This window comes from Euprymna scolopes, chromosome 40 (assembly GCF_053919585.1).
Source record: "Euprymna scolopes isolate OS-2025 chromosome 40, ASM5391958v1, whole genome shotgun sequence".
Taxonomy (NCBI): Eukaryota; Metazoa; Mollusca; class Cephalopoda; order Sepiida; family Sepiolidae; genus Euprymna; species Euprymna scolopes.
The window spans coordinates 24205648-24219994 of record NC_136521.1 but is presented as its reverse complement, the minus strand read 5'-3'; the positions used below and the strand labels follow the sequence as shown (position 1 = coordinate 24219994).

Here is a 14347-nt window from a genome sequence, read left to right as displayed (position 1 = left end):
GAGATCCGGGTTTAATTGTGTATTTTTTATTGAAACTTTTCATGATGGAGTTTTGGAATTTGTGGACTAGGTCGACAGACTTGCTTAGAGCAGGACAGAGAGGGAAATTAAGAGAGAAAAAGAACCGAAGAAATTTATTATTTTTTTATGTAGCACGATAAGGTAAAGCCGTAACAATTACCCATTAATATGGCATCGAATGGCCCCACCAGAAGCTACTGCATGGTCCAGAATCCATTCACCAAATCGCAATACAGCAGCCCCAGTACTTTGCACCTGCTAATAGGACAGCCTCCTTAGTTGTTAATCCAAGGTTCGGGTCCCTGACTATCAGGCGGATAATGTCAGCCCAGATAAAACGTTTACCGCCTTACTAGTGACATGGCTACAAGGATAGACATAGAAACAGATAATTTCTGACATCTCTGGCGGCTGTTCATGCAAAATACTGCCAACCTAGAATACAGCTTTTTCTTCTCCCTTTGTCAGAAAAATCACTCATTAAAAAATGAAGACTGAGTGACAAATAAAGAGAAGTGAGAGTAACGAGAGCTGCCGATAACACATCCACAATGCATTGTCCATTTAAAAAAAAAAATTATTAAGTATTGTACTTATAAAAGTCCATTTGGCGTGTTTAAGGGAAGGTATGGTAAAAGATTCCCCTCTCACTAACTGAAAATGAATACAATTGCCTAATCCGTTTAAGCTATCAACTTGGAAAATATAAAGAACCTTTATGGACAAGAAAAATCTATTATAAAAAAAATAAAACAATATATATTCCAAATAAATTTGCCAGATAGAATCGGCATATTTTTGCACGAGAAAACCATTTACACATTTAAAAACAATGAAATAAAGATAAAGATTAAAAACTGAAATAAATATATTAGCACTTGCATCTAGAAAAGAAAAATATTACAAATTCGTAATTCAACTGCTAAAATACATCTTTCATGACTGCAAATAAGAATTGATTTTGCTTGAAAAAAAAAAAAAAAAAGAAAAAATTAAACACATCAAATCTGTTGCCAAGGTCGCTGGAAAAATGGTTGGATCCTTCTATTGATCCAGTAGATATCTCACTGCTGATACAATTCTCTACCTATATAAGAGCCAGGTACGTCCAAGGATGGAGTACTATTACCACATTTGGGTAAGAGCTGCAAGAAAGGACTTATTCTGCCTTGAGTTCAAAATAGACTTTGTAAGGGCTGCCCTCTTCCCTGCAATCACTTTCTCACAGAAGAGATGTTGCGAATCTCTGCTTTGTTATTTTCATGGCAAGTGCTCGTATGAGCTCCAATCTATGGTCCCCTCTTGCCAAACTTTTACAAGAAACACTCATCTAGCTGAAAACACTATCCATAATTTTCCCCACTCTTTATCTGTGCCTAAACCTAAATGTAGATTCCATGAACAAAGTTTCTTTCTTAGAACTGCATGTCTGTGAAACTGTCTTCCATTTGCCTGCTTTCCAGCTAACTACAATATGGTTGTCTTCAAGTCCAACGTAAATAAGTTCTTAATGAGCTGTTCCACTTTACAAATTTACCGAATTTCCATTATTAACGATTGCTATATTGTCCCATTGACTACTGTACATTCTTTAACCCTTATCCTCAAATCGCTTCTGGGCCTTAATAAGTGGTGATGCCTATGTAAAAAAAAAAAAAGAAAAGGAATTAGAAAATTTAATAAATAGAACCAGAATCTTCAGCGAGAACATCAGAATGGAATTCAAAATGGAAAAAAGTTCGCTATGAGAAATGAAAACGAGGAACTGAAGACAGCAGATGGCATCGTTGTTTACTGTTCTTGCAACATAATCTGCCCCCATGCAATTCCAAAACGTCAGCATGGACTTGATTGACAAGTGTTTTGTGCAACAGAGTGCAGGGAGGTGAAAAAAGGTCATGTCTGCTGGCTGACGGCAGTTCAGAAAACAAAACAAAAATCCATTTTAAGCTTGTATTAAATTCTATGCATGTGCCTTGCTCATTTTCTTTCTTACTCTTCCTTTCTCTTTTAATGAAGAAAGAGAATTGAATTGTATTGTAAAAATAGTCAAAGCCGGGGCGCCAGACAGGCAAATCGCAGCAGTTAAAGCCTGCACACATCCGGTCTCAAATTAAAATGCTCCTGTCTTGTATTTTTATAAAAAATATCTTCTCATTTATATTATACATGCATTCAATTTTCAGCGACAGAGAAGTGGTCCCTGCCTGCCATTAACAACAATCGAAATGTTACCTGTAAAGATGACCCGATTCACACCAACCAACACATAGCCAATTATAGCTGATGCCATATCGACTTCTTGATGTCAGAGGATCTACCTATTGTTGTTATCGCTTTGTAAGACCCGGAGAGCTGGTTTTGCTGTGACCAGGACAAAACAACTAGTGTCTCAAAATGAACACAAGGCATAGGCACACCAAGAAACTCGCGGAAATGATCATATTGATGCCGTTAAGACCAAGATACAAGGTGACTTCAATAAGTTTCCAGACTTTTTTGGTATTGGCACTTTTATTTGATAGTACACATAGGAAACTCTAGTTATATTCAAAGTAATCTCCTCTGGCTGCAATGCACTTGTACCATTCCAACAACTTCTGGAAGGTTCCATGGAAGTCCTGGAAATTTGATCCGTTGTCTGAATTCTATCGACAACTTTCTGACTGTCTACAGAAAAAAACATTTGTCGCTATCGCTATCCTTCATCTCTATAACCGAGGACTGTGAGCATCCCAAAAGGTTTATCTTTTTATCAATTTTTATCAATGCAAGATGCCGTGTCTCATCGTCATGAAGAGTTTCAGTTTCAAAGAATAATTTCCTCCATCTCAAGTGTCCTACCTGACCGTTACAGTTTTGCTTTTATTTAAAAATGAAAACTACTTAACATTTTAATATTTCGGTGTTTCGTATCTGAATCCATGCAGCCAAATACCAACAAAGAAAAGCACCAGACAAGGTGACAAACCTCGCAAATAAAACCAAAATTATTTATAAGTTGCTTAGCATAGCCTGTGCTAAAAATGAACAAGCCTTTTGTTTTTCAGTTTCTTATTAAAGAAAAAAAGAAAATACAATATCTTCATATCTAATAATCATTTTTAACAATGACAAGATTAATAGTTAATTATAAACGATCCATAAGCTCAGAACAAAATTACTACTCTTTATAGAAATAAAGTCAGACTTTTTTTTAGTACTTACTTTAGTACTTATATTTACTTTTTCATGCGTTATAATTATTTAAACATTTATTCTAGTCTTGCAAAACCTCCAGCTAAGTATTTTAAAATTTTTAAACTTTAATAATTCATAAAAATAAACCAACCCAAACACAAACTTATAAAAATATGTTAAAGACAAAATGGTTTATTCCAAATTTCTCTCTAAAACAAAACAAGCAATTTGCTATGTTAAAATGAGTATGAAACAATATGACTTATGCATAAATGACCAGTAAAACTATAATATTCGTTTTTAAGACTAAAACAACATTGACAAATACGCTCACCACAAAACAAGAAAATATGACTGACAGGAACAGAAAATTCAAAAGTGAGCAGACAAGAAAAAGAAGCAAACAACCGATTGGCGTAATATTGTTTTTGTTTCAAGTTCTCCACTCTCGACCATTTTTTTCTCCTTATTTTGCGACTGTATTTTTCCATAGTAGCGTTTATTTTTCTTTCTTTTTTTTCTTCATATCTTTCTCTTTTATGCTAAAAGGTCTAGTTACGATCACAAAAAAAAAATGTGGCCATTACATTACAAATAAATAAAATCCAGGTTGGCATTTATTCTTTTAACAAATGCCTTTATTACCATTATTTTCGGAAACACATAAAAAATCTGTCATTTTGTTTTAGCTTGACACGCATTTCTCCTTCTTCCCACTGCAGACCGGACACAGCCAGACGATCAGTTTTGATTTCACATGTCCATTTTCCTTGGCCTCAACTTTCTTTCTCTTGAGCGCATGTTTTACTTTTTCTCCTTTTTTTACCTTTCTCTTCTCACACACACTTCCTGATTTGCATATGCAGCTTTTCGACTATTGCTGCTAATCTCTTTGCATGCTGCTGATACTTTCCAAATGCTATGTTACAGACCAAAAAAATAGGAAGTTAAAGACCATGCACAATCTGAAGGTTGATATTGGCCAATTATGTAAGAAGAAGAGAAAGAGGACTTACAAGTAATGTAATGTAGTAGTGTTATGAGAAAAACAAAATTAAAAAATATATAACATAAACAAAAGAGATTGATTACAGCCAAAAAAGGCATTGCCAAAATGAACAAAACAAAAAGCAATGAAACTGAAACCAAAACCCAAGAAAACAAAATGGAAAGAGAATCAGCTATATGGGTGATTTATAAGACTTATATTTATAAAAGATTTATAAAACCAAAGGAGTAATGTATCAAAATGGCTATGAAAAGGACACTTAAAAAAAGAAATGGAATTGCAACTGAGGGTTTCACAAAATAATGCAATCTGAACAAATTATATAAAAGTCAAAATCCAGAAAAACGTAACAAAGATTATAAGTGAATGCAGAAAACTAGCACAAAAAATACAAAAAATAGATAGTCAACTGTGTGGGAGAGATAGATGGGGAACTATGTAAACGTCTGCATTTTGTATCATTGGTCTGCATGCTCAAACAATAATGGAAAACAAAAATCATAAAACACTCCAAGATAAAATGATAAGAAAAATATACACAAAATTTGAGAACTAACATGAAGAAACATACCAATAATTGTAGGAGCACTAAAAGCAATTTGGAAAAAAAACTTGAAAAAATATTAGAAGAAACTGGAATTAAAAGGAGGATTGCTAACATGAAAATAATAGTTGAAATATTGGGTAAAAATCCTTGATAAGCCAATAACTAAGTGACACTAACCAATCACAATTAAAATAAAAATAGAACAAGAATTACAGAAAAACTTTGAAATTGCCAGAAATTCCATAATCTAACCTCACCCCACATACATCCTCCACCAAAAAACAAATACAAGCCTCGGCTGGTACCAGAAAAAATGATTATGAAAGGTAAAGGAGGATGGAAATATCAAGAACAGGCACCAACCAGACCTGAACTGGAGGGAAGCCACTACAATTCCCGAGAGGGTCAATAGTTGTTAACAAAAAATCAATCTTAAATGGCTGTTGTAATAAAACAAAATGATTTGCAATTGTTATTGAAAGGTGGAGAGTGTTGGAAATTAGAGAAATTTACTGTCATTCAGATTCTGGGGCACATCATTTGTTATTGTAATCACGTATGTGAAAACATCTAGTAAAAAAAAAAGCACAAGCATACAACAGTGGAGAAAGAACATTGCATTATTGCAATTGATGTGTCTGTGTGTCTACTCACTGCACAAACCATGATCGTCCGCTTGTTGTGCTCATCAAAATTCGATGCTTGATTCCAACACCAATCACAATGTCATTCAAAAAAACAATTCTCCCTCCAAACAAAACATAGTTTAAAATTTTTTTTTCTTTTTGAAAATTCACAATGAAACTTGTTTTCATCTACTGCAAATCAAAACACACGTCTTCCAACCGTTCATCAGTTTAAGGCCCAACTAATTTCCCACTGGCAAAAATATAAAGATTTAGAGTAAACTTGAAAGGGCTAATCTGCTTTATTACATTTTTTTTTTTTGGTGGGGGAGGGGGGGGAAATATCCAATGGGATAAAACCTTGCATCTAAGACACTATTATTTCAAAGAACCAGATGATTTTTAAGTGGTTTCCCTTAACTAAATCTATTCCCATTGCAGGCCTGCCATCTGAATGCATTTCACTAAACATACAGCATGCACATGTTTACAAAATACCTGATTTTGCTCAGTATGGCTTTTTCATTTTCCTAAACTCAAACAGAATATTAAGAGAATATGTTTTGAAGATTTAGAAGAGGAGGGGTAGCAAAATGGCAGTAACTAAAGACATGAGGAGCATCTCATTATATCAAAGCGCGACAGAGAAGATTGAGAAATTGCATTAAACTCTGAGGGAGGGATTATTTTAAAGTTTGTTGATTGGAATTTTAACAGACTTTCCAGGAAATAATATGTAAAGTCTCTTCATCAATCTGAATAACGTTTTTCATACAAGATCAATATTTAATTCTGCTTAGCCATAAACAACTAGCAGACATCAGACCATGTTTTTTTTTTAAATTGTATATTTGATTATGTAGTCATTTGCTTGCTACAGTAAATGGAAATAATATTAAAATACATTTTTGTATTTTACAACAGTAAAAAAATACATTATCTTACTTGATTTTAATAATATAATTTCTATTCAGAAATTTAGAATTTGAAAAGAAATAGCATCCGAAAAATCTTATCAAAATAAATTGTTTGTTTTCTTAAATTAACTTGAAAATAACTTTTTTTTGAATGATATATAGCTGATAGGTGGTTTAAACATAAATAATTTTCAAAATGGCAGAAACTCAAATTTCACAGATCTGTCATGAAATTTACAAAAAAAAAAAAACCCCCAAAAAACTGATGGCTTGTTTCGTTCAATCATCAACTTGCTTGTGTCATTCAATAATAGATTACATCTCTTTTCTTCTTGAAATTTTCATAGATGACTGTTTTTGAGTAATCAACTCTGAAACTTCTCATCAAAATTTTTCTTGGAATTAATACATTAAATCTTTTCTACTTCATGTAAAGTCTATCAAGTCTTGTGGCTATTCTCTATTTCTACAAATCTTGTATGGAATACTGCTGTTACATTTGAGTTGAGGAGTCTCTATCTCATTTAGGGACTTTTGATAAAGTTCAGAAGTGCATCTAATCTAGTTGGCTCAACCCTTTCTATCAAAGATATGATGTTGCTAGTCTCAGTCTTTTCTATAAAAAAATATCTTCTTTGGAATTATCCAATTTAGTCTCAGCTTCTTTTTTTTTGTTCCAGCTTGTTTGACTCAATTCACTGGTAGTCTTTACCGATTCACTGTCTCAATAATTCATTCCAGCTTTTGATTCCAATAATTTCTTCTACAAAACTGCAGGCTTGTGGAACTCTTCCTACTGACTGTTTTTCTCCTACCTAATTTCTCAAGACTAAGCTGGAGTTGCATATACTATTTTTGTAATAATCATCTTTTATTCTTTTAAGCTCCTTACATCAAGTGTCTTCATGCCTTGTCTAAAGTGATTTTCATAAAAAATACATATTTTTAATGAAAAACAAAATAGAATAATAAACAAATTAAACAGGGGAGAAAAAAAGAGATTGACGGTTTTGTTCAGATATACAGCAATCTTCAGAAAGTAATTATTTGAAATTTATTAAGACATATGAAAATAAACACAAAAAATGTGCAATGGTTTGCAAAAAAGGTTGTGTGTTGGAAAGAGGAAAACTGATAATGGTAAATAGTATTAGCTGGAGTCAGTGTGGATAGTGCAGCGGAAGTGTTTGAGATTTTTGCAAGATGGTTAGTTAAAGAGTGAGATAAATATTAGATGAGGAGAAAAGATGTTTTTGATGCATCTGCAACATGGGAGAGAAGATGCAGTTTATGAAGTCGAACTTGCAGTTTAAAGTATTCCTATCTAATGCATTAATATGGTATTTGAAGTTTTGTTTGTACTTGTAAATAGAGGATTTGATAATTCTGGCCACTTTGCTTAATACAGAACATAGAATACGAGACATTTTATTTTATAGATGCTGGCTTGGGTGGAAGTGTCCTTCAACACGGGGTGAGGACGTGGTTTGGTGTTAAGTGTTACAAGAACAGGTCCCCTTTTCTTGTAAGTAAGAAAAACATTAGATGAGTAAAAATGAGATTAGATAGACTGAGATTCGAACCTTGTAAGCAAGGTTCAGAAATGGAATGTAGAATTTTGATTGTTCAGTTTTCACATAAAATAGTTGAGATATGTTGATTGATCAATTCTTTTATGAAAACAGAATTAAAATAAGGTCAGTTAGAAGAACGAACAATAGAAAATTAAAAACATATTGAAAAAAATGTTAGGTCGAAAAATAGGTTAGTAAGAATTGTCTGCAGACATGTGCAAAGCACGCATGTTGAGGCCATGTGGGTCATGCACGTTTTTGGACATGTGTATGACGTCATGGCAGAAATGAATTCTCAATATAGGAGCTAGAGTCGAAGATGAGTTAGACAGATGGGAGACAGAGTTGGAGACGAAGATAGGAGACAGAGCTGATATTGGTCAGAAGAGGGTCCCTTTGGAAGTGAGGGAGGAGTTTTTAATCATGTAGTCGACTTTGAATTCCTAGATGTCAACATCATTGCGACCAGTTGAATGTAATAAAAGAACACATCATATTTTGTAACTGCGTCTTGTGTCATTTTTCTATCAAATTGAAGGTAATGTGTAATAATTGTCTCCCTCATCGTTATAACGAACTTTGTGTATAACTCATCTAAGAAATGTGTCCCCCTCTCCATCTAAGTAATGACTGTCCCCTCCTGTGTCATAAGAACTGATAACCCTCCTCTCTAAATATATGTTATAAGAATCACAGACAGTAAAATGTTATAAATGTCACTTCTCTCTTCCATCTCCCCCTCATCAGCACCGTCTCCCCAATATGAAATCCCCTATGCAATTATTTAGTTGTCTTGAAAGTAGACATTGTTATTTTTAAGTCAAGTTTGAACATTTTATACTATAAGATTGGATTTGAAATGGGGTTTGTGATTATATGATCTATTTTTATTCATTTTGTTAGTGTTATGAGGACAAATATATACAAATAATAAATTCTCATTGAAAAAAATTTCAGAAGCATTGTGAAAATAACACTCAAGAAGAGAACAGTAGTTGAAGAATCCAAATAATATGAATAATCACAAAGCAATTCTAAATTTTTAGACCAAATGTAAATTCACTGATTGAATTAGCAACTGAAAGAAACAAGTTCAGTCAGACACCAGACTTGAGGTTACTCAAGTTTCATGTCTATTAAAATGTAAATAAACAAAATATTTTTTTCCATTTTTTTATCAGTTAAATATGAACATTTTAATGGGAAAGAAAAATAAATATATTGGATATTATGAACACTTGACAAAAGTCCCGGAACAATGTTGCATGGACACTAGCTTCAAATGGAGAGCAGCCATAGAACATCATCTGTGTCGGATTCCTTTGTGGAATATGTGTGTACTGTTTGAAGAGATCAATGCATGCAAAAAAAAAAAAAAGAAAAAAAAACAGCATTGAACAATAGTTGCTGCTTGATCACTGGCTACTTGAAGCTTAACCAACCTGAATAATCTGCACCTCATCACTGGCACCTGCAGATGTGAAGTTGCCAGCTGATAGAGAAAGATCACAAAGGCTACCAGGCTTTCAAGAATGGGGTTAATCAACAGTATAATAAGTGATATTAAGGAGAAGCTTCTGCCATGTTGAACTCTAATAAAAGACCAGAATATTACTGTGGATCAGATGGTTAGAAAATAAACTTTCCCTGAAGCATTCTGGAAGCAGTAGAAAACACTCAACCACTTGAGAATAGGAATGCTGTAATCAAAAGTGGCTAAGGCTACAAAACTGATTCAACCATATATGAATGTGGAGAGGCAGACCATAACGATGCAACACTGTCTGTCTTCTACTACTCAACCAGTGCAGCTTGAAAGATCTCACAAAATACAACAAAAAATGCAAAGGACTGCAAAAAAAAAAAAAAAAAAAAAAAATGGGAAACTGATTCAAAGACATACAAAAAAAAAAAAATAAATAATCTGAGGAATTTCATTTCCATTTGAACTAACAAAAAGAAAATAGTGACAATTGGAAGCTTTTATCTACCACTGCCTAATTTTCTACTTAATCATTTTCATCACTTTCAGATATGAAACTTCTTATGCACTTCAAGCAAATTACAACTTTTATTGATTTTTTTTTGTAAAAGAAAACAAAAAGGAAAAGATGTTTATGCACTAATTAGCATGAAAAATTTCGACCTGATTGGAAATATTTATCAACATTTTCATGACATAAATTCATACAATATGAAGAAGGCTCAGATAAAACTTTAACCTAACCTTACAATATCAGACAGAGGTTTGCAGTCTCACAAGTGATTTATATTTTTGTTTACTTTTTGTAAAAGAAAAACGAAAATACTTCTGACTCATGTGACTAACTGCAAAATCCAATCACTTCAATGTAGAGCTCCATTTCATCCAGAAGATTTTCTACTCTTAATGAATTCTTTCCTTGTATTGCTTACCTTTAGAATTCCCTCACAATTTCTCCAACCATATCAACATGCACAAATTTTAATGTAATGTGAATAAACATTTTGCTGCTCAACCACCCAGGTTGCATCTCTTTAAATCTGGTAACTACCACAAAAGCTCCTTATACTTTAGTGGTAATATCCCTTAGTTGGGCAGAATTAAAGTATAAATAAAATTTATTCTTTGTAAAAAAAAAAAAAAAAAAAAAAAAAAAAAAAAAAAAAAAAATTGATGAAACAAATGTTGATGTAACAATTTTATAATAGCATCACATGACAGAAAATATGTGACTCCTCCCCCTCATATTTGATTTTTCTGTTGACAATTCATCTTATACAAAGATCTTATACAAAATAAAACTTCACATTAAAAAAAAAACAAGAAAAGAAAAATTTAAACCCACAAAATGTCCTGTCAATTTATAAAATTGTTTGACATGATCATCTGCAGAATTTTCATAACTTCTAATTTTTTTTTTGTTTTATATAAAAGTCTGTAGTTCACAGTTTGCTCAGCTTATATTATACCATTTTGTTGTCATTTCTGCATGACAAAGTTATATGTATAACTTTTGGGCTTTAGATAGAACTAGCAAGGCAACCTACCATTGCCCAGGAAAAAAAGTAAATTTATGTTTATTAATAACAATTGATTGCCTACTCTTGTTAAAAATCAAAACAAAAGGCCAAAAAAAAATTTTAGAAAAAAAATATGCAAATTAAATCTTACTTCAAACTTCAAGAACAAATCTGTGAGTAAAGTTTACAAAATTAAATATGCAAGTTTTACTAAAAAATAAATAATTCACCCTTTTTCCTGAATCATAAAGCATGTATATGGCCATAGATAAATCTTAATCACAAAAATAGGAAGAACAAGTGAATATTTTTTATGTCTGTTAAAAGTGAAATAAATTGTTTTTTTATCAGTTAAAACCAAATTTCTCTTATAAAAATAAATTTGCATTTGTGTATGTTGAAGCAAGCCAGACACATGTCCACTTTTATTATAATAGATAACGTTTCCAAATCTGATCAGCAAAAATAGTTAAAATTTAAATCTTTTTGTATATAGTATGTATACCAAATTTCATCAAAATATTTTGAAAACCAAACAAGTTATTCAACTTTAATATGAAAATGTCTGTGAAGAACATGTCCATCATCACAAAAATGTACAAAACATTTTACAGAAATTTAAAGGATGTACAAAATTTTACTGAACTGTAGCATCTCTACTAAACCTACTCTGCAAAATGAAATTGTCCGAATGAACAAATCGTTCACAATTTTTCAACTCTTTTTTTCCTTACAAAAATATCTTTTCAGACAAAATGGCAAATTAAAGTTTTCTTCAATTTTTTTTCCAAAATTTACAACATCTGTTATAAATTTATGTTATATTTTGCAACAAATTTAGAAGTTATAACAATAATAAATGCAAATATTAATTCAATAATAAAGGTAACAACTATTATTGCATTTATTGTTGCATTGTGTGTGGCAAAAAGTCATTTTGCTGTAGAGACAGTGGTTGAAGCAGATTTACAAAGATTATGCAATTGAGTTTGCCAGCCTCGACACTCATCTAGACTTCCAGCTGATAAAGTCAGTCGTTTGCCTTTGCTGTCTTTTACAGATAACAGGTGGCGCTTTGTAGCATTAAGATTATCCTCTTCTGAAAAATAAATAAAAATATAAAGTTTTTGTTTTAATTGAATAGTCAACATAATATTATTTGATTAAGAATTAGTTTTATTACTTTTTCCTTCGCACTTTCTTCGCACTTGAAAGATTTCAGGAACTAACTCTGCCAGGAAATTAAAGTTTTTCTAAAAAATGAATTTAAAGCTAAAACTATATCAATGATTTTCTGGACAATATTATCTACACCAATGATTTTCTAAATAATATTATCTAAACCAATGATTTTCTGGAGAATATTATCTACACCAATGATTTTCTAGAGAATATTATCTACACCAATGATTTTCTAGAAAATATTATAAACATCAATGATTTTCTGGAGAATATTATCTACACCAATGCTTTTCTGGAGAATATGATCTACACCAATGATTTTCTGGAGAATATTATCCACACCAATGATTTTCTGGAGAATATTATCTCCACCAATGATTTTCTGGAGAATATTGTCTGCACCAATGATTTTCTGGAGAATATTATCTACACCAATGATTTTCTAGAGAATATTATCTACACCAATGATTTTCTAGAGAATATTATCTACACCAATGATTTTCTAGAGAATATTATCTACACCAATAATTTTCTGGAGAATATTATCTACACCAATGATTTTCTGGAGAATATTATCTACACCAATGATTTTCTAGGGAATATTATCTACACCAATGATTTTCTAGAGAATATTATCTACACCAATGATTTTCTGGAGAATATAGTCTACACCAATGATTTTCTGGAGAATATTATATACACCAATGATTGTCTAGAGAATATTATCTACACAAATGATTTTCTGGAGAATATTATCTACACAAACTATTTTCTGGAGAATATTATCCACACCAATGATTTTCTGGAGAATATTATCTCCACCAATGATTTTCTGGAGAATATTATCTACACCAATGATTTTCTGGAGAATATTATCTACACCAATGATTTTCTAGAGAATATTATCTACACCAATAATTTTCTGGAGAATATTATCTACACCAATGATTTTCTAGAGAATATTATCTACACCAATGATTTTCTAGGGAATATTATCTACACCAATGATTTTCTAGAGAATATTATCTACACCAATGATTTTCTGAAGAATATAGTCTACACCAATGATTTTCTGGAGAATATTATCTACACCAATGATTTTCTAGAGAATATTATCTACACCAATGATTTTCTAGAGAATATTATCAACACCAACTATTTTCTGGAGAATATTATCTACACCAATGATTTTCTGGAGAATATTATCTACACCAATGATTTTCTGGAGAATATTATCCACACAAATAATTTTCTGGAGAATATTATCTACACCAATGATTTTCTGGAGAATATTATCTATACAAATGATTTTCTGGAGAATATTATCTACACCAATGATTTTCTGGAGAATATAATCTACACCAATGATTTTCTAGAGAATATTATCTCCACCAATAATTTTCTGGAGAATATTTTCTACACCAATGATTTTCTAGAGAATATTATCTCCACCAATGATTTTCTGGAGAATATTATCTCCACCAATGATTTTCTGGAGAATATTATCTCCACCAATGATTTTCTGGAGAATATTATCTCCACCAATGATTTTCTGGAGAATATAGTCTACACCAATGATTTTCTGGAGAATACTATCTACACCAATGATTTTCTAGAGAATATTATCTACACCAATGATTTTCTAGAGAATATTATCTCCCCCAATGATTTTCTGGAGAATATTATCTCCACCAATGATTTTCTGGAGAATATTATCACCACCAATGATTTTCTGGAGAATATTATCTCCATCAATGATTTTCTGGAGAATATTATCTCCACCAATGATTTTCTGGAGAATATTATCTCCACCAATGATTTTCTGGAGAATATTATCTACACCAATGATTTTCTAGAGAATATTATCAACACCAACGATTTTCTAGAGAATATTATCTACACAAATGATTTTCTGAAGAATATTATCTACACCAATTATTTTCTGGAGAATATTATCTCCACCAATGATTTTGAATATTATCCACACCAATGATTTTCTGGAGAATATTATCTCCACCAATGATTTTGAATATTATCCACACCAATGATTTTCTGGAGAATATTATCTCCACCAATGATTTTGAATATTATCCACACCAATGATTTTCTGGAGAATATTATCTCCACCAATGATTTTCTGGAGAATATTATCCACACCAATGATTTTCTGGAGAATATGATCTACACCAATGATTTTCTGGAGAATATTATCTACACCAATGATTTTCTGGAGAATATTATCCACACCAACGATTTTCTAGAGAATATTATCTACACCAATAATTTTC

The 14347-nt window shown here is 31.7% G+C and overlaps 1 protein-coding gene across 3 annotated transcripts in view; it reads right to left on the bottom strand.

The window, feature by feature from the left end:
- Positions 1–10540: 10540 nt before the first annotated feature.
- LOC145265431 (pleckstrin-like) overlaps positions 10541–14347 on the bottom strand; it is a 645465-nt gene continuing 641658 nt past the window's right edge. For 2 of the 3 annotated variants that reach the window (XM_080121265.1, XM_080121268.1), the window contains exon 10: positions 10541–11976. In XM_080121265.1, coding sequence (XP_079977391.1) covers positions 11810–11976 — 167 coding nt within the window. In that variant the 3' untranslated portion in view covers positions 10541–11809. The remainder of the gene's footprint in view (positions 11977–14347) is intronic. The other variant, XM_080121266.1, reaches the window with a different exon arrangement.